Genomic DNA, 20,929 nt, shown 5'->3' with positions numbered 1-20,929 from the left:
TGCTTTTAACTGCTGAGCCATCTCTCCAGCCCGAAGAGTAAGTCTTAAAATTCTGATCCCTGATGGGCAATGGTAGCGTAAAACTTTAGTCCCAGCACTCAGGACACAGAGGCAGGCAGATATCAGGCCAGCCAGAGCTACACAGAGAAACCCTGCCTTGAAAAATAGACAGAACAACAACAAAAATCCTGATCCACTTCCTCCAAAGGGAGGATTGTGATTATGGGGGGGATTGTGTTTGGGGGGGGATTGTGTTTGTGGGGGGATTGTGTTTGGGGTGATTGTGATTGTGTGGAGATTGTGTTTGTGGGGGGATTGTGTTTGGGGTGATTGTTTTTGGGGTGATTGTGATTGTGTGGAGATTGTGTTTATGGGGTGATTGTGTTTGTGGGGGGATTGTGATTATGGGGAGATTATATTTGGAGGGATTGTAATTGTGGGGGGATTGTGTTTATGGGGTGATTTTGTTTGTGGGGAGATTGTATTTATGGGGGGATTGTGATTTCTCAGATGTGCTGAGGAAGTAAAAAGCCATGGGGAAGAGGCGGGCAAAGCTAAAGTCCACTACAATGTCGAGTTCACCTTTGACACAGATGCTCGGGTAGCCATCACCATCTACTATCAGGCCACTGAAGAATTCCAAAATGGCATTGCCAGGTAAGCTAGCACAGCAGGTAAGCTGCTTGCTTCCTGGCCTTCGTGCCCACCTCGGAAGGAAAACCTTCTTTACAGCAGGCAGAGTCTGGACCTTGAGTTTAATTTTCTTTTCCAGTCTTTACTCTTTATTTTAGATCTCTTCCTGTGGATGTATGGGTTAAATATATGAGCCCAGTAATAGTCCAGGTTAGAGCAAAAAGAAGAAGGTCTTTCTGAGTTAGTGCTGTTGGAAATTGAGAACAGGCGTGAGACCGTGGGAATTGTTAGACTTCTGGACTGAGTTCTAACTTTAGCTCTGCTCCCACTTCACCCATAGCTACATTCCAAAAGACAACAGCCTGCAGTCGGAGACTGTGCACTACAAGCGGGGGGTGTGCCAGCAGTTCTGCCTGCCCTCCCACACTGTGGACCCCTCAGAGTGGGCAGAAGAAGAGGTAAGTTACCTCGCTCAGGGTCCGCCAGCACTTCAGAAGGGCCCAGGCACTGACCTAGGGCCCATGCCAGCCGCGGGAACTCTGTCCAGATGCTGGAATGCCATGCTTCACTGGTAAGTCTGGTGGCCCCTCATGCCTTTCAAAGGTCTGCTTAGTACACATTAAGAATATACCTGTCCAGTGGTGGTGCACGCCTTTAATCCCAGCACCTGGGAGGTAGAAGCAGGCGGGTCTCTGTGAGTTTGAGCCCAGCCTGATCTACAAGAGCTAGTTCCAAGACAGGCTCCAAAGCTACCCTGTCTCGAAAAACCAAACCAAACTAAACCAAAACAAAACAAAAGCAAAAAATGGAAAATAAAAATATATACCTGTTCTTGTTCATTTTTCTACCCCTAGGTAACCTGTTAGCTGAGGGTACTGTGAGAAAGCTTAAAAGAAAGAAAAGGGAGGGGGGGGGGAGAGCTGCAAAAAGGTTAGGGACCTTTATTCTAGGAACTAGATGGTTATCAGTTAGGCAGATGTGGGCAGCTGCAGGTTTGATGGATGGGTTGCAGAGCTGAGGGCAGTGCTTCTGAGCAGTACCCCCTTCTGATGGACCCATGAGCATCCAACCATGTGGCATCTTCTGTGTCTTCCTTGTCTTTCCTGCAGCTCGGCTTTGATCTGGACCGGGAGGTTTACCCTCTGGTGGTGCATGCTGTGGTGGATGAAGGAGATGGTAGGGGACTTCTCTGCGGTGACCGCTCCCTCTTGTGATACCATCCCAGCAGAAGCTGTGGGTCTCAGTCAGACTGTATACATTCTTTATGTATTCAGTGTTCTGTCTGCATGGGTTCCTGCAGGCCAGAAGAGGGCACCAGATCTCATTATAGATGGTTGTGAGCCTCATGTGGTTTTTGGGAATTAGACTTGGGGCCTTTGGAAGAACAACCAGTGCTCTTAACTGCTAAGCAGTCTCTCCAGCCTGAGAAGTGGGGTTTATAATGATATCTATAATGTGCCTGTTCTGGTAACCCAGCACCGTTGGTCTACCAAACTGTGGGTTCTAGAGAAACAAGAATTTGGGAGAGGGCTAGCAGTGTGTTGTTTGGCCTTTTTCAAACACATGCCTGTTTCTTTCAGAGTATTTTGGCCACTGCCATGTGCTTCTGGGCACCTTTGAGAAGGTAGGTAACTTTATGATATTTTTTGTTCTTCTTTCTCATGAGACCCCTCTGCTAAAAGGGTGCCCCGTTGGGACTGCGCTCAGGAATGTTTAGCTCTGCCACCCCCACTGCCATGATCTTCAGTGTCCTCTTCATCAAATAATTGATCTAGCTGATCACTACTCCACCCTTGCCATATTCCAAGTCTGTTTCTTCTCTCTGTGAATGCCCAATGATTTAGTTAGGATTTTTATTGCTGTGAAGAGACATGATGACTACAGGCCACCCTTATGAGGAAAAACATTTAATTGGGGTGGCTTGCTTACAGTTCAGACGTTCAGTCCATTATCACCATGGTGGGACATGGCAGTGTGCAGGCAGATGTGGTGCTGGAGGAGTAGCTGAGAGTCCCACATCTTGCAGGCAGCAGGAAGTCAACTGAGACGCTGGGTGGTATCCTGAGCATGGGAAACCTCAAAGCCTACACCCACAGTGACTTCCTCCAACAAGACCACACCTCCTAATAGTACCACTCCCTAAGAGATTGTGGGTGCCAATTACATTCAGACTCCCACACCCCAGCGGGTAATAAGAAAGTAGTCCTCTCTGCTGGTTGTAACATTGTGATTTTATTCCAGCACACTGACGGGACCTTCTGTGTTAAGCCCCTCAAGCAGAAGCAAGTGGTGAGTATTTAAAGGCCAGAAGCTCTTAGAAACGTGTTCTCTCGTTTTCTTTTTTCATGTTTTTTTTTTTACTTTTAAAACTACATACTCTTGTTTCCTTCTCCTCTTCTTTCCTTCTTTCTTTCTTTCTTTCTTTCTTTCTTTCTTTCTTTCTTTCCTCCTTTCTCTCACTCAGAGAAGACGATTTTGGGACAGGAGCACTTTTGTCTGTTAGGAACTACGTGGGTGGCCTGAAAGGAACACTGACTTTTAGTGCCTTTATTGTTTTGGAATTGTTGGTGCCTCCCAGGGTACAGTTATCTTGAGAAGTGAAAGAATAAGATTTGTCTCCTGACATTAGGGTGAAGGAGAATTCTTTTTACTTAAAATGTCATGATGAGAAACATTTCAAACAAAAGGATGAAGTATTGGGTCTAATTCAGAGCCAATTAGAGCCCTCAGCATAAATTATCCTAGCGTTTCTTTTCTGAAATGCAGCTTACTGGACATCTGCCCTCTTCAGGAACCACCAGCAGGATTGCACATGCCTGCTGGGAGGCCGAGCCCCACCGTGTGCCAACAGTTTGTACTTTTGCAACAGCAGGAGCAGATGCCATAGAAGATAGGGGACAAGTGTAGCCGGTGGCATTGGCAAAGAGGGTTAGAGACACAGGTGGTGGCTTATGCCTTTAATTTCAGCATTAGGGAGACAGAGGCTAGAGAATTGCCTGGAGTTCTAGGCCAACCTCAGCAACAGAGTAAGACCCTGTCTCAACAAAAGAAAAAAAGAATGGTTTGAAAAAAGTGGGTGATCAAGCTGGGTGTGCTGGCCCGTGCCTTTAATTCCAGCACTTGAAAGGCAGAGGCAGGAGGATCTTGTGAGTCTGAGGTCAGCCTGGTCTACATAGAGAGCTCCAGAATAGCTAAGACCACAGAGAGACCTTCAGAAAACAAGTGGGGACACACCTTTAATCCCAGCACTTGGGAGGCAGAGGCAGGCGGATCTCTGTGAGTTCGAGACCAGCCTGGTCTACAAGAGCTAGTTCCAGGACAGGCTCCAAAACCACAGAGAAACCCTGTCTCGAAAAACCAAAAAAAAAAAAGAAAAGAAAACAAGTGGGGAATAGCATGGTGGAGGGAGGGTAGCAGAGAAAGGTGGGAGGCAAGCTTGCCTTTGTTATCGACAGACAAAGGAAGTCCCCCTACAGAAGGATGGTAGATATCCAAAATCCCAAAGTACTCACTTTTTTTAGGTTAAGTACTTGCCCCTCTTAATGGAATTGATAATAATTAATAATTCCTTAGTATGAATTAGTTGATATGTGCCCTTTAAACGCAATTGCTATGTTAAAACGAGTTTTAAGAGAAGCAGAAAAAGCCACAGGTCCCGAGTACAGGTTCTACCTGCATAGACCCAGCCCTGGTGAGTTGCCTCAGCCCTGGCAATTTAAAAGGCTACGGTTTCTACAGAAAAATGTTTTATATATTTTTCTGTTTGATGTAGGAGGTCCTTCTATATATGTGTCGCTTTTATTGGTTAATGAATAAAGAAGCTGCATTGGCCAGTGATAGGGTAGAATAGAGTTAGTTAGGCTGGGAAAACTAATACTGGGAGAAAGAAGGTGGAGCCAGGAGAAGCCATGCAGTCCCACCAGAGACAGACACTGGAACTTTACCTGGTAAGCCACAGCCACGTGGCTATACACAGATTAATGGAGATGTGTTCATTTAACATAAGGGTTAGCCAGAAATACGCTTAAGCTATTGGCCAAACAGTATTCAAGTAATATGGTTTCTGTGCGATTATTTTGGGGCTGAGCAGCTGGGAACAAACAAGCAGCCTCTTACAACAAATTGGTGCCCAAATGAACAAGCAGCCTCCTACTACACCTGTTTCTAGGTTTTTCTTAGCAACACTGTCAACATCGAGAGTTGGGTAGGAGATCAGAACTAGGCTAAGTCGGTAGGAGCAGAGGTGAGGTAGAATATAGGAGTGGAATTCTAAAGAGAAGGGCAAAGCCACCTTTGGCACTAGTAAGGCCTAGTCTCATAGAGTAGGATTGGGCACAGATAATTAAGGTTTTAAAATGGCTCAGTAGGTAAGGTTCTTGCCATACAAGTCTAGTGACCGGAGTTTGATTTATGAATCTATGGTGGAAAGGAGAGAGCCAATTCCTAAAAGCTTTCCACTGAACCTCTACATTATTCTCTATGGCATGCCCGGACCCATACTCACATACATAAAATAATAAATAAATGAAGATCGGAAGAGAAGTGGGAGGGCTGGGCTGGAGAGCTAGCCCAGTTAAAATCACTGTCAGTTCCCAGCATCCACATCAGGTGACTCGCAACTGCCTGTAACTGCAGCTCCAGGGAATCACATCCTGTCTTTGGGCCTCCATTAATACCTGCACATAGATGGTGCACATGTGTGCACTCAAGTACACATACAAACACACAAAAATAATCTTTTATTATAAAATAGTAAAAGAGATGAGTGTGGTTTTATGGGTATGCACTATTAGTGTCTCTTCCCAGGTCAGAAGTCCTGCATCTCCCTGTCAAGACAGGGTTTCTCTGTGTAGCAGTCCTGGTTGTCCTGGAACTCATTCTGTACTCACACCAGGCTGGCATCGAACTCTCAGAGATCCACCTGCCTCTACCTCCCGAGTGCTGGGATTAAAGGCGTGCGCCACCACCACCACCTGGCTCTTTATCTTTTCTTATTGAGGTGGAGTCTGACCTGATACTGCTGTGTAGTCCGGGCTGCCCTCAAATTCATGACAGGTCCTTCTGTTTTAGCTTCCCAAGTGTAAGGACTACAGGCATGTACCACCTCATCTGTCTGTGTCTTCCCTTTCTCCCCTTCCTCATTTTCCTTGCCCATTATTTTCCCTTCCTTTTTGTTTAGTTTGATGTACCCCTGACTGGCCTCAAACTAGGCATGGAGCTGAGGGTGACACTGAGCTTCTGATCCTCTGACCACTGTCTCTCCATTGCTGGATTACAGGCACACACTACCACCCCCAGTTTATGATCCTCTGACCACTGTCTCTCCATTGCTGGATTACAGGCACACACTACCACCCCCAGTTTATGATCCTCTGATCACTGTCTCTCCATTGCTGGATTACAGGCACACACTACCACACCCAGTTTATGTGTTGTTAGGACGCTGTGCATTCTAGGCAAATGCTCCACCAGCTGAGCCACATTTCGGCCGTCTATACAACTATTAGAGCTGGAATTTTCTTACACGACAACCACTTACACTCTGACATACACCCTTCCATCCCCTTTTGAGTCTATGCCATTTGTAACTATCTGGAGTAGTGAGCTGCACTACACATGTCAGTTTGTAAAATGTTACATTCCTTGTTGAATATAATGGTGGGTGAACTAAGCATCTGATTTTCTTTCCCCTCCCAAATGCAAACATAAGTAAATAAAAATGTCCCTTGTCTATGTAGGCCCTTGAGTTTTTCCATGGTGGCTCATGGGGAATGGCGGGGCTTCTTCTCTTGTCTCGTGGTAGTGAGCTGTTCTTGGACTTCACTGTTTGCTATTCAGGTAGATGGGGTCAGCTACCTCCTCCAGGAGATCTACGGGATTGAAAACAAGTATAACACACAAGATTCCAAGGTGAGTTTTGTTAAAAATTTGGGATTTGTTCTTCCTTGGAGGCAAAGTGAAAATCTGTGCTCTGCTGAGATCTAGTGTGCCAGCCGGGTCCTAGGAGATTCTCATTTTAGATTATCAGTAATGCCACTTTAGAAATGAGCAAAATAGGCTGCTTTGGACCTGCCTTTCTGCTCTGGAGCTATCTGAGCTCTGCTTCCCAGGAGGGTCTCCCATTTTCCCTTCACCTTCATCTCTGTGTCCTCCTAGGTCCCTTCTGTTCAGACCTTCAGAGGAAGAATGAGCTCAGGGAGTTAGTCCAGTCTCTCAACTTCAGGCAAGCAGTTCCTAGAGGCAGGGGGAGCCAAGTATCAAAAGCCCTGCCCGGGGCTGGAGAGAGGGCTCAGCAGTTGAGAGAACTGGCTCCTCTTCAGTTGACCAGGTTCAGTTCCCAGCACCCTGTGGCAGGTCACAACTGTCTGTAGCTCTAGTCCCAGGGGGTCTGGTGCCCTTTTCTGGCATCTGCAAGCGCAAGGCATGCAAAAGGCAAAGCCCAAATGTACACCTAACATAAAATAAAACTAATTTTAAAAAATCACTACATAAAGTTCAGTGTCATTGTAGATCCTGTTCTGAGTATGTGTCTGCTCTTCAGTCGAGCTTCCTTGTAAGTCAGCTGGGGGTGGAAGGCTCTGTGTCACTGGCCGGGTCTCTCCTTCTGGCCAGGTGGCCGAGGACGAAGTGAGCGATAACAGTGCGGAGTGCGTGGTGTGTCTCTCAGATGTCCGAGACACTTTGATCCTGCCCTGCCGTCACCTCTGCCTCTGTAACACCTGCGCAGACACCCTGCGCTACCAGGCCAACAACTGCCCCATCTGCCGGCTGCGTGAGTCCTGGAGGAGATTGACAGTGAGGGCTGGAAAGGGGGACACGAAACATCAGAGCACTTGCTGGGCGTAGCAGATGGACGGACACTGAAGGGAGCATAGTTTCTGTCTGGGCTCTGCTCATCCTTAATCCTGAAACAGGATGTCCTGATGTTTTCTTTCCTCTTCACAGCCTTCCGGGCACTGCTTCAGATCCGAGCTATGAGGAAAAAATTGGGCCCTTTGTCTCCAACCAGCTTTAACCCTATCATCTCATCCCAGACATCAGACTCTGAAGAGCATTCGGTAAGCTGGGCTTGGTCTCATGGCCTCTCAGAAACGGATACTCTCTCTTGTGTCCCTGATATTTTTCCTGTGGGTTTTGTTTTTGAGACAGGGTTTGGCCCTGTGACTGTGGCTGGCGTGGAACTTGCTATGTAGGGCTTCAGAAGGTTTCAGGCTCCCAGTGTTCTTCCTGCTTCTTCCTCCCAAGCATGGGGGTTACAGGTGGAGCTAGCAAACATAGTTTTGTTCTGGCGTTACATCCGAAAGTTAAACCTGAGCGTGCTGGAGGAATGTTTTTTAGACCGGCTGGGATCATGTTGTAGGAAAACACACTAATATACTAACTCTGGGTCTGGAGAGATGACTCTACAGTTCAGAGCACTGGCTGCTCTTGCAGAGGACCTGGGTTCAATTCCCAGCACCCACATGACAGCTCACAACCGTCTGTAATTCCAGTTCTAGGGGACCTGACACCCTTCTCTGATCCCCAAAGATATCAAGTATACACATGGTGCACAGACATGCAGGCAAACATTCATACACATAAAATAAAAATAAATAAATCTTAGACAACTTTCTACTGCTGCAGCTGACGCTGAATTCTGGTTCCCGAAAGTTCCTTTTCTCCCTCAGGAGCTTGGAGTCCTAGAGCCATCTGTGGAGTTCACTACAGCGGGAACCAACTCTGGGACTCCCCCAAGCAGAAACAGGAACGAGTGTTTTGGATTTGAATCAAATTTACTATCCTTACTTGAATGCTTGAAGAAAGTGGCTGCCTTTCTTCATCCCTTTTTCTGGCATCAGAGCTTGCAAGCCAAGCGGATGATTGGCCTTAGTGTCGTGGTGTAAAGAGACTGTCAAAGTAAACCCGGAAGTTGTGAGGGTTTAAAACAGTCGAGAATGGGTGGGAGTGTGGCTCAGGGATAGAGTCTAGCATATGCAAGGGCTTGAGAGGTCACTAGCACTATACAAGCCCCACCCTAGAAACAACTACTTGTATTGCCTTGCTTTGACTAACCCAGTGGTAGAAATTATAGGGAAAATTGGTTAGTTAATTATAAGGGAAGAAATAATTTTAGCATTTCAAGTTAAATTTATTTATATATTTATTTAATGTGTGTGTGAGATGGAGAGAGAGAGAGAGGAAGAGGGAGAGAGAGGAATAAGTATATGGTGGGGAAAAACTTGTGGGAATTGATTCTCTTCTTCTATCCTGTGGGTCTCTGAGATCAAATTCAAGTCATCAGGCTTAGTGACAATCACCTTTACTTGCTGAAACATTTCTGTAGCCCCATTTTATCAATTTAATCCTTATGAAATAGATTCTAGATGGAATAATTAGTTAACTATTAAAACTAAATCAGCAGGCACACCAGTACCTGATTTTAATCCTAGCACTCAGGAGGCGGAGGCAAGTAGAACTCTGTGAGTTCAAGGCCAGCCTGGTCTACATTATCAGTTCCTGGACAGCCAGAGCTACACAAAGAGACCTTGTCTCAAAAAACCAAAAACCCAACAAACAAGCCGAGTAAAGCATTGCAAACCCAGAATAAAGCGTACATGGTTATTCAGTTGGATATGGATTACACAATACTCAAGCAATAAACATCACAAAAGAGTGGGGTGTTAGGGGGAAGGGGGAAGGAGGTCCAGTTGGGAAAGTATTTGCTGCACAAGCTTGAGGACCTGAGTTTGGACTTTCTCATCCACATAAAGTCAGCAGCAGCAGTGAATGCCTGTAATCCAGAGAAGAGGCAGACAGGTGGGGCCGCTGGAACTGGGTAGCTAGTCATCCTGGACACCTGACATCAGCCTCTGGCCTCCATGTGTCCTCGTGCACATAGGAGTGCGCACACACACACACACACACACACACACACACCAGACCACAGGGGGACATGTAAATTTAGCCACAAAAAGTTTAGTCGAGAGGCTGAGAAGGAGAATGGGAAGTTCAAGGCCACCCTAGACTACATGGTTTGTAAGTGCTGGGGCAGCCAGGGCCACACAGCTAGGTCCCATCTCACAAACAACACACAGAACTGCCACCAACAAAACTTAAACCTGGGATGGCAGCACACGCCACCAACCCCAGCACTCAGGACTGAAATCCAAGGATTAAGAACCAAAGACAAACAGGTTAATTACATTGCGAATTCCAGGCAACCCTGGGCTACATGGCTACTCAACTACTGCTACCCAAATTCTTTTAAATAAATGAAATTTTAAGATTAAAAGCTAAGTTAATTTTATTACACTTGCCTAGAATATGTAAAGCCCTGGGTTCATCTCTACCACTGCAGGAAAATAAAAATTCCGAGGCTAAAGAGATGGATCAACTGTTAAGAGCAGGTACTCTCTTGCAGAGGATTCACTCCAGGTGATCACAACACATAGAACACAAGCTCCAGGGGGATCCAGTGCCATCTCCTGGCCTCTTCAGTCACCTGCCGTCACATACCCAGACCCAGCACACCGAAACAGAAGTACTGGAGAGATGGCTCAGCTGTTAAGAGCACTTCCTGCGGTTCCTTTAGTCCCAGCACTTGGGAGGCAGAGGCAGGTGGATGTCTTGAGTTCAAGGTCAGCCTGGTCTACAGAGCAAGCTCCAGGACAGCCAGGGCAACACAGAGAAGCCCTGTTTCACAAAACCAAGCAACCAACCAAAACAACAACAAAGAGCACTTGCTGTTCTCACAGAGGACCTGGGGTTGGTTCCCAGTAACCTCATGGCAGCCTACAGCTGTCTATAACTCCAGATCCAGGGAATCCAATACCCTCTTCTGGCCTCTGTGGGCACTATACCTATGTAGTGGACAGACATATATATTCAGGGAAATACTCATACACATCAACAATATCTTTTTATTTCAAGAAAGAAAATAAAAGTTCAAAACTTGAGATTCTAAAAAGTAACCAAAGTTTAAAAGCAAACAAAATTTTTAAAGAAAAAGGAACTTTAACAGCACATGTATCAGAAGAAAGTTGATGTCTTTGCTGTAGCCTAGAAGAACAAAGTTCTCATGCCAGGAGGTGTGGCCAGTTAAAGGGTGATCACTTTTAGAGTGCTCACCTAGGGCCATAGTGAGGAGAGCAAGGGCTGAGGATGCAGCTCAGTCTAGCTCTAGTACTGCATGCAGCCTTGACTTTAGTCCTCAGTGCCACAGGAGAGCAAAAAGGGGCCAGGCGGTCTTGGCGCACACCTTTAATCCCATTCAAGAGGCAGAGGCAGAGGCAGGTGGATCTCTGTGAGTTCGAGGCCAGCCTGATCTACAGAGTGAGTTCCAGGACAGCCAGGGCTGTTATGCAAAGAAACTCTGTCTCAAAAAACCACACACACACTCACAAAGACCAAAAAGGTTCTACCACATTAAAAAATCAGTATCATGCGAATTAAAATGAGATACCAGTTTTCATCTTCCAAATTACAAAAAAATTGAAAGACACTCTATTTCAGGATCCCCCTCCCAAAAAGCCCACCCCAAAACAAATTGAATATTCTATATTGCTTGTAAGGAGGGTAACTAGGAAAACCCTTGAGAAAACAAACTGGCTTTTTATATAAAGAGCCGAGAAACATTTGTGGGGCTAAGAGATGACTCAGTGGACGATAATGCTTGCTGTGAAGGCAGGAGAACTCAAATGCAAACCTCCAGCGCCCACGTAAAAGCTGCACATGGCTTCCTGTGCGTAGCTGTAACTCCAGTATAGGGCAGAGACAGCTGGATCCTGTCCAAACGGTGAGCTGCAGGGTTAGCGAGACTGCCTCAAAATATAAGTTGGAAAGAGACAAAGGAAGATATCTGGCATCCTCCAGCCTCTGCATGTGGATTCAGGGCACACACCCATACACGTGTGTGCACACACTGTACATAGAGAAAAAAATTGGTTGGGCTCTTCAAAAAATGAGAAATATTTATACATGGTGGTCTAAAGTTGTGACTTAATACTGAGAAAGTGGCCTGAGAGAAGGGGTTTGTTGACTGGGGACACTGAGGATGGAACCCAAGGCCTCCTGTGCTAGGCGAGCATCCTACCATGAGCCACCCCTCAGCCTGGAAAAGAGCTATAGACAAGGATGTCCACTGGCGCACTGTTGGAGCAGGTCGTACTGCACCCAGCACTGGGAGATGGAGGTAGGACATAGTGAGTTTGGGGTTACACTGGACTTCGTGAAAGCCTGTCTTAAGAAAAAGGAGCTGGAGCCGGGCGGTGGTGGCGCACGCCTTTAATCCCAGCACTTGGGAGGCAGAGGCAGGTGGATCTCTGGGAGTTCGAGGCCAGCTTGGTCTACAAGAACTAGTTCCGGGACAGGCACCAAAGCTACAGAGAAACCCTGTCTCTAAAAAAACAAACAAAAAAAAAAAGAAAGAAAAGGAACTGGGCTGTGGTGGTGCACACTTTTAATCCCAGCAGAGGCATGCAAATCAATGAGTTTCAAGCCAGCCTGGACTACAGAGCAAGTTCTGGGACAGGCAGGGCTACACACAGAAACCCTATCTTGAAAAGCCAAAACAGAAAGAAAAAGGAAATATTTATGTTAAATTAAATAAACAAGATTCAAAATTGTTATTTTTAAATTTTATATATGTATGTGTGTCTGCCTGTGTGAGAATATGCAAATGTTGGGCACGTACCCTGGAGGTCAGAAGGCAGCATTAGGCCCCTGGAGCTGGAGTTGCAGGTGATTGTGAGCTACTGATGTGGATGCTGGGATCTGAGCTCAGGTCCTCTGCGAGAGCTGCAAATGCCCCTTACTACTGAGCCATCTCTCCAGCCCCTAGGATTGTCATTTATAGAGTAGTCATAAATCATAAACAATAGAAATAAAATAATTAGAAAATTACTAGATTGCCACCAAAAGTTACTTTGGGTGATTACTTATTGGTAATTTTTTTCATCTATGATGTATTTTGCAGATTTCCTATAGTGAGCGTTTATTTCTATTTTCCGAAAAACAGACTTCATGAAGGGTCATTTAGGACCTGTGGCTGGCTCTTCAACACTTGGCCTTCCTCGTGTTTAACCGAAGCCTTTCTTACCAGAGCTGAAGCCTAAAACCAAAACCCATCTTTAATGTCCAGTAGGAAGCATGATCATGGCTAATATAAAAAATACCTAATTTTTGGCCTGTCTCGATTCTTGTAGTCTTCAGAGAATATTCCACCAGGCTACGAAGTGGTTTCTCTCCTGGAGGCCCTCAATGGACCCCTCACCCCATCCCCAGCAGTTCCTCCTCTGCATGTTCTCGGAGATGGCCACCTCTCAGGAATGCTGCCATCTTATGGCAGTGATGGCCACCTGCCCCCCGTCAGGACGCTGTCCCCCCTTGACCGCCTGTCTGACTGCAGCAACCAAGGACTCAAACTCAAAAAGAATCTATCCAAGTAAGTAGTTAGTGCCCAGCAGTGTTCCGTCTTCCTTCCTCAGTGTTACGGTAGTCACACCTAGGTCACACTCTCCCGGTCCCCAGGGCTGCTTACTCACAGAAGACCTGAGAGGCATGCTTACAGTGGTGAGAGAGATAGAAATAATATGTCTATGGGTACTCAGGGCCGTGTGTTCTTTGGCAGGGTATGGTTGGGGTGAGGAAAGTCATGTATAGGAAGGACACTGAGTAGTATAGACAGAATTCCTTGGGGCCCTGGCTTAATCTGAAGTCAAAGGAACCAAATGGCCCTATATCCTGAACATTTAAATCCATAGGACACACCATAACACAGCTTCTATGGCAAAGGAGGCTGTCTCACAGATAAAGGTATTGAGACGGGGGAGGGGCCTGCTAGTGTTTCCTCAACTTTGAGGAGCTAGAGGCAGAGGAGTCTCTGTCCTGCCCCTGAGAGCGGGCCTGGTTCCTCCAGTCCTCCCCTGTGTGCCCTGAGCAAGGAGAGGTCGAGGCAGCACTGATCTACTGTGTGGACAGTGCATTCAACTGCTCTTCCTCTGGACTTTACAGATCCATTTCCCAGAATTCTTCTGTGCTACATGAAGAGGAAGATGAGCGCTCTTGCAGTGAGTCGGAGACTCAGCTGTCTCAGAGACTGTCAGCCCAGCATCCTGAAGAGGTAGCTGGCTTTCTCCCTCCCTGCGTACTTGCACCAGGCATCTGTCTGCATGACTCCTTGGTCCCCCTGCTTTTATCTGCTCACTAGGCCTTTCGGCAATGTACAAGGTGGTAGCTGCAGAGGTTTCCTGAGATTCATGAGTTCCCCAGTGTCTGCAGCTTGGCTCCCCCTGGCCCTTGTGGCACTGACATGCTTGAAAGTGGGGTGATGGTGGGCTAGATGGCTGTGTGGGTCAGCATGCCAGACAGGGAAGGGAACCGTGAAGTTAGGACTGGGGTGGTCAGTTTCAGCATTGGTCCAGGAGCAGGGACCCACAGCGAGAGGGCTGCTGGGAGATGTGCAGGGCCAGCAGGGGACAGAAGCCTGAGCTCTCCTCCATGCACGTCCCTTACACAGGCCTTAGCAGTGTCCAGCATACTGGGTACCAGAGGCTCTCCAGATGGGAGGTGTTCATGTCTAGTTGGGAAGGCATCTGTACACAACTACCAGCACTGTGTGTGGTTCATTGCTGCTGTCCCGTAAGTCCTTCCTGAGTGACTACGCGGCAGGGTGGTTGAGATAGGGCCTTGCATAGTTCACTCTGTTGCTGGAGATGACCTTGAATTCCCGATCCTCCTGCCTCACCTCCCAGGCTGCCTGGAGTTCTAGCACCGGAGGCTAAAGCAAGGGGTCACAAGTGTGAGACCAGCCTGGGCTATCTATCAGGTTCAGTGCCAACTGGCTACTGAGGCTATCTCGAGAGAGAGGGGGCAGACAGAGTACTATCATGCAGCGTGATGTGCAGTTTCCTTTAGTGGAGGACATTAGGAAAACTGTCATGGAAGGAGAGCATTTGCCTGGATCTTGGAAGTCTGTAGGCATAGGGAGAGAAACATTCAGAGGGAGCTTGGAGCAGGCCCAGGGATAGTGAGAGCTCTGCCTTGCAAAGCCCCCTGATAGTCACATGTGGGAGGCCAGGAGAAGCCTCAGCAGTGTAGGCCTGACCTACCATGACAGAAGCCTGCCTGGGACAGAGAGCCCCCCTTGTGCCTGCTCGTCCACCCAGAATGGCAAGGCTGTGTTTAGGGGTTGGCGGGTGGAAAGCAGAGGTACAGTTTGTTTCAGATCCACTGAGCAGGGGCTCCCAACATATGTGTGGAGGGGTCCTGAAGGCAGTGAGGACCTTGTTGGTTTCGTGTTCATTTCTTTCTAAAGGAAAGCTGTTCGTAATCCCGGGATGTCCCCCAGGGACAGCTGCCGGGTAACCTGTGTCACAGGAGCTGCCGCCTTTGTGTGCCCCACCAGATGCTGGGCCTCAGGCAGGGCCTGGACAAAGTCACTCCAGGCCCTGGCTGACAGAGTGCTGACAGAAGCAGTACCGTCTTTTCTGTCACTCATGCCCACAAGAGAGCGCCTTGTCCTTCCTGGTGTCTGTTTCCTGTGTCCCTACCCAGCTCTGCTCTTACCCTTCTGCCCATATGCTGGGCTTCCGCTGGTTTCATGTCCCATTGTGTCCTTCACCCCCAGGGACGTGATGTGACTCCGGAGAGTGAGAACCTTACCCTGTCATCATCAGGGGCTATCGACCAGTCGTCTTGCACAGGGACTCCGCTCTCCTCTACCATCTCCTCCCCAGAAGGTACCTGAGGGATCAGGGAGAGGCTGAATGTACCTCGCTCCCCTGGTCCCCAGCTCCCCTGTGACTTCCTTTGGGGATGGGAACAGCAGAGCTGGTGACTAAATAGGTCCCACACCGGGGAGGGGACTCTCATTCACCTTCCTGCATGAGGTTCCCTCTACACTGTAGCAGCTGCAACACCGCCTTGGTCCCTGGGTTTCAAAGCAGATTTTGGAAACCTTCAGCCTAAACCTTTTTCTGGAGAGGGCAGCATGGGGCCTTTGTCCGCCTCTCTTTGTGGCCCTAGTAAAGGACGTGCACATGCTCCTTAATACTCATGGTCCTGTCCCCCCCCCCCCAACCTCTTTCTCCACAGACCCTGCTAGCAGCAGCCTGGCCCAGTCAGTCATGTCCATGGCCTCCTCCCAGATCAGCACTGACACTGTGTCCTCCATGTCTGGCTCCTACATCGCCCCTGGCACAGAAGAAGAGGGAGAGGCTCTGCCCTCCCCCCTGGCTGCCAGCAGGGCTCCCTCAGAAGGAGAGGTAAGGGAAGTGCACTTGATCTGCCTTGCTCTCTGCTTCACACATGGGTTCTAGGCAGCTTCATTGATGTCCAGGTGCTTGCAGGGGTGCTGCAGGGAGCAAGGCACTCCCTTAGACTGGCTTCTATATGCTACAGACCTTGTGCTCAGGAAAGCTTCAGCTTGGGTTTGTTGTCATAAGAGCTTAACTGGAGAGCCTATGATGACCATACCCTTGGGGTTTGTTGCTCTTTTACAGGGGACACCAGCAGAGTCCCCAGACAGCAATTTTGCTGACCTTCCAGCTGGAGAACAGGATGCAGAGGTAACCTAGCTGACAGATGTCATGCAGTTAGTCTGTGTGCTGGGACCACTGGGTCTCAGGTGCTCCCCACAGGACACACTCCACACCCACTCAGGAGCCCTATGCAGAGCTGTGGGTGCAGATTCCCTGAGTGTGCTGTGTAGCCCAGGGCCCACCGTTGTTGACAGGGATCCTTTCAGGGCATCTGGGCAGTAACTGGCCCCTAACGAGTTTCTGAAAGTGTTATGTCCTCATGATTTGCTCTTATATTTTGTCTCATTTGCTGGTTTGAGACAGGGCTTAACTATGTACACTCATTAGGAATTCAGGCTGGCCTGGAATTTGCTATGGTAGGCCCAGCTGGCCTTACAGGTCACACTTCAGGTGACCTTCCTGCTTCTGTCTTCCAAGTTCTGGGATTACAGGCATGTGCCCATACCTCACTTTGATTTGCTTTTTCATTCGACTCTTGTTTCTACTTTAGTGTCAGGTAAGCTGTAATAAGGATATTCCTGACAGCCCTTTCTAAGACTGACCGAGCACCCCCTGGCCATGGTGGGAAGTATGTGCGTGGATGCAGACCGTGGAAATTACTACCGCAGGGATGGCTTGTCTTCACTTGGCTCCTCTGACTTCCTGGTAGACTCATGGGGCTTTCCTTCTGTCCTAGGGAAATGATATCATAGAGGAAGAGGATAGATCGCCCGTGCAAGAAGATGGTAAAGACCCGGTGCTTGCTCTTCCATGTTGCTTTCTTGGGTATCTGCTAAGGGTAACGAAAGGGGAACTACCGTGACTTAGTGCCAGTGCTCAGCTAGGTGGCTGTGGGGACTGGTTATCTTGATGGCATGTCAGGCAAACAGGGTATCAGTGACCTTAGTGACATTTTCAGCTCTTCCTGGGACTCAGAATCCACGGGATTAGAGGGAATGCTGCAGAAGACACTGTGTACTTTCTATTCACACGCCTCCTCCTGTGGCAGCTCTCTCGCTGAGCTCCTGGGATGCCCTGGCACTCCAAGTGGAGCAGAGTCTCTTCCCCAGGAGAGGCAGGACTCTGGTAGCTGGTCTGGTTTTGCTTTAGTGAAGAACATCTAAGACGGTGTGGCTGAGGAAGCACGGGCTTCTCTGCTGGGCTCACATAGGCAGCACTGTAGCCTTTGGTCTTCAGTAGGAACAGTTTTGTGTCCAGTGAGGCTGGACAAGGCCTGTCCTGCAGGGCAGGGGAGGAAGAAGAGGGGGCGGTCAGAGAAGTCACCATGCCTATCCCAGAAGCCAGACTCCTTCCCTCTGCTCTCGGGCATGTGCGCCATGGCCTGGACGCGGCTGCTCCAGCAGGTGTCATCCTAGTTGCTTCTGCTTTGGCGCTGGCCCTGGCTTCAGGGTGTCAGGGTGCTGTGGTCTCGACAGCTTCCACTGACAAGAGGCTCAAAGATAACAGTCCCAAGGATGGCCTCTCTCATTCCTGAACATCTGCCCAGGGCTTGCAGCTGTACTGCCTCTGAAGATCATTTCAGAGCCCAGGCCAAAGTCACCCTGAGGGATGGTTTCCCCAAAAAATGATTCTCCTAAGACACACAGGGTGTTCAGGCTGTTGCCACCCGGCTCTTCATAGTTTACATGGAGGGTTTTCCTCTCCTCCCTTCACTGAGAAAAAGGGGGAACGCCAAAGAAAAACATCACTTCAGCTTTCCCTCGTGTTCTCACTGACTGTGGCCTTCTGTGGCCTTCTGTCGGGGAAACATAGAGTAACAACTTCAGTCTCCAGAGAGAGTAAAACATAATTTTGTCAACAGTCATTCTCATGCAACGTGCAAAATTATGGAACTGAGGCCGTGAGTTGTCGTTTTTTGCATATGATTCTGCAGAACCTTTGGTCATAAGCATACTCTGCTCATGCCTGAGAGTCACAGGCCTGGACAGGGAACTGTCTCATGGCTGTCTCCAGCTTCTGCCAGCCGTAGCGTCATCGGGCTGGCCTGGGTGCAGCTGTCCTCCAGAGTGGTCTGTCCGACCTGTCCGGCAGCACTCTGCAGGGATCAGACTCACTAGGGAACAGCAACTAGAAAGGGGCCGGAGGGAATCGGCAAGGACGATGCGAGTACCCGGACATGCCCACACAACTCGGTTCCTTTGTCCACTCTTTATTCACTCAGTTTATTGTCTTTTTTTTGACACATGATTTGATTTTTTCTTTTTGTCTCCATCCTTAAGACTTTTATTTTGAGGACAGCAAAGTAGAGAAAACATAGCCAGCCCTTGTCTAACTGCCTTAACTCCGTTACAGGCCAGAGGACATGCGCATTTCTAGGCACGGAGTGTGACAATAACAATGACTTTGACATCGCAAGCGTGAAAGCACTGGACAATAAGCTGTGCTCTGAGGTCTGCTTACCTGGTGAGTGGCGGGAGACACCCTCTGCTCTTCCCCTGCTCTCCCCACAGTCACCTGTGCCTGTGCTGCAGTTCTGACTAGGAAGGCCAGGGTGTGCGTAGGTGCTGAGGGCCAGCTGCTGAGAGGAGGCCAAGAGCAGCTCCTGCTCTGACAGCTCCCGATAAGAAAACAGGCAAAAGTTCCCAACCCCACCTTACTATTTGGTCAGCCCCTTCCAGCACAGTCTTACAGACACCATGTCAGGTGGACTGTCCTGTGTTCATCCTCAGGAAGTCTGAGAAGACAGACACCTCCCCATGGAGGCCCTGGAAAGGAGGAATGCGCTTTTAGAATTGGAACCATAGCTCGTCAAGGGACACATGTTTGAGGATAACAAAGAAATCTAAAAGCACTTTGTAGGCCAATGAATGACTTTCTGATCCAGTGAGATTTAGGTCTCCAGTGATCACACATGCAAACCTTGAATCCCAAATGAGAAGCCAGAGGGCAGGCCCCAACTTCTCAGCATGCCCATTGCTCTTCATGACATCAAACTGAATCTACAAAGCAGCCATTTAGTTCTTCAAGGCCAATCACGCTGCACATGCCTATAATCCCAGACTTGTGAAACAGAGGCAGCCGGATCACTGCAAGCTGCAGGCCAGGAGCTAGACCCCCCCCCCCGAAAAATACTAAAATTTAGCCGGGTGGTGGTGATGCATGCCTTTAACCCTAGCACTTGGAGGAAGGAGGAGGTTCCACTACAGCTAGGGCTGCACAGAGAAACCATCCTGAAAACCAAAAATAAATCACAATCGAGCACTGGCCTCAGTGTGCCCATTCAGCAGCATCAAAGCCCACTTCCTAAGAGCCATGCTGGGCCAGATGTCCTTCCCTCCTGGCTCCAGCACAGAGGCCCACTTCACAGTGCCCTTGGTAATTCCCTCAGTGTCCCCAGTGAAGACCTGCTTCAGCTTCAGAACAGCCACTCCTGGGTCCAGTGCTTTACTCGCTTGGCGAAGTAGCTGAAGGTATTGAGCCACAGGACCTTCTGTGGTCGCCACTCTCCTTCAGCCTGTGCCAGATACGGTCCCAGCAGGCCCTGGCCCCATGCAAGCTTGTGGCAAGGGAAGCCAATTGCTCAGGAGAGACTTTCTCCAGCCTTCCCAAGGGCACGTCAGTTATTCTCTATTTAGTTTGTCCTGCAGATACTGCCCAGGTCCCAGCCTTCAGTGAGACCTGAGAGACAGCATCAGATCACCTGCTTCTCCCGCACAGGCCCCAGGCACACTCCCTTCCCGCCCAGCATGGCGGAGGAGGACATTGATCTGTATGGCCACCTCCTGCCCAGTTACACCTGGACTGGAGCTGCTGGAGGCCAGGCACACTCATCCTGCCTTTCCACTCCGGGCCTTGCTTCCATCTGTCCGTTCATGTTCCATGTCTTTATGCCAATGTAGGCCTGTCTGTCTGGTTTGCTCATCTTTTAACTCATTTGTGTTCTCTGACTTGTGTGAGAGTCCATGTTCACTCTGTGCCAGCACTGTCCTGCCTCTGCTCAGCCCAACAGCAAGCTCACTGGTGTGTGCACACAAAGTGCTCTCGCTTAGGGCTCTAGACAAGCTTCCAGTGACTAATCGGCAAGGGCCTGTGTGCAGCACACGGAAGCGTTTTTGAGGGGAAGAGTTTGTGGGAATGTGTGTGTTTCTGTTCAACAGAGACAGGCATGCTTCTGTGGCAAGGACTATGGAAAGGCATCCTTAGTTGGTCATATGGTGAGAGGGTGCCTGTGCCTAGCTTTGCCTGTGTCTGTGATGGCTTTTTGCTGACCATCCTCTCCTCAAGGGCATCTACACTGAGCCCTGCTTTTGGCAGAGGGAGCCTGCTGTCACTGTTGAAGCACACAGTGCCATGGAGACCAAGCTTGTTCTTTCTGCTGCTTCTTCTCCAAGCCTCCCTCCCGACATCCTGCTTGTCAATGCGTGTTCATTATGGGGAGGGGTGCAGTATGGGGACAGAAGAGTCCAGAAAGGAAGCAAGCAGCCATGGCTTCCTTGTAGTAATGTCAAGAGCCAGCCTTTTAAAGATTAAATGGGGTCCTCAGTTTGGCCAGACATGAAATCAGTCAGCTGTGACACTGTCAGGAGAGAGACTCGGGTATAAGCAGCACTTAAGCATATACAGACACTTCAAGCATAAACATATATACTTAAGTGTACTTGTAGTCCAAGGGCTCTTGCAGGGAGGAGATGTGTCCCCTCCGTTGCTTCTGCTGGAACCACACTGATAGCAAAGGTGCCAGGGTACTCTGTGATATCTCCTGGGTCAAAGCCAGGAGAGTCTGTGTGTAGGTTCCACGGACCAAGTGCCTTTCACACTCAGTAATGTGCTCACTC

At 48.8% G+C, this 20,929-nt stretch overlaps 1 protein-coding gene across 3 annotated transcripts in view; it reads left to right on the top strand.

Annotated features, from left to right (window-relative positions):
• Rnf157 (ring finger protein 157) overlaps positions 1–20,929 on the top strand; it is a 72,527-nt gene that overhangs the window by 46,121 nt on the left and 5,477 nt on the right. For 2 of the 3 annotated variants that reach the window (XM_075990147.1, XM_075990148.1), the window contains exons 4-18: positions 511–657; positions 974–1,091; positions 1,743–1,809; positions 2,214–2,257; positions 2,875–2,922; positions 6,472–6,543; positions 7,246–7,405; positions 7,579–7,691; positions 12,819–13,057; positions 13,627–13,735; positions 15,242–15,353; positions 15,709–15,878; positions 16,116–16,181; positions 16,831–16,879; positions 18,447–18,557. In XM_075990147.1, the coding sequence (XP_075846262.1) occupies positions 511–657; positions 974–1,091; positions 1,743–1,809; positions 2,214–2,257; positions 2,875–2,922; positions 6,472–6,543; positions 7,246–7,405; positions 7,579–7,691; positions 12,819–13,057; positions 13,627–13,735; positions 15,242–15,353; positions 15,709–15,878; positions 16,116–16,181; positions 16,831–16,879; positions 18,447–18,557 (1,625 nt within the window). The remainder of the gene's footprint in view (positions 1–510; positions 658–973; positions 1,092–1,742; positions 1,810–2,213; positions 2,258–2,874; positions 2,923–6,471; positions 6,544–7,245; positions 7,406–7,578; positions 7,692–12,818; positions 13,058–13,626; positions 13,736–15,241; positions 15,354–15,708; positions 15,879–16,115; positions 16,182–16,830; positions 16,880–18,446; positions 18,558–20,929) is intronic. The other variant, XM_075990149.1, reaches the window with a different exon arrangement.

This window comes from Microtus pennsylvanicus, chromosome 11, assembly GCF_037038515.1.
Source record: "Microtus pennsylvanicus isolate mMicPen1 chromosome 11, mMicPen1.hap1, whole genome shotgun sequence".
NCBI lineage: Eukaryota > Metazoa > Chordata > Mammalia > Rodentia > Cricetidae > Microtus > Microtus pennsylvanicus.
The sequence above is the reverse complement of the archived record's forward strand: the minus strand, read 5'-3'. Positions and strand labels throughout refer to the sequence as shown.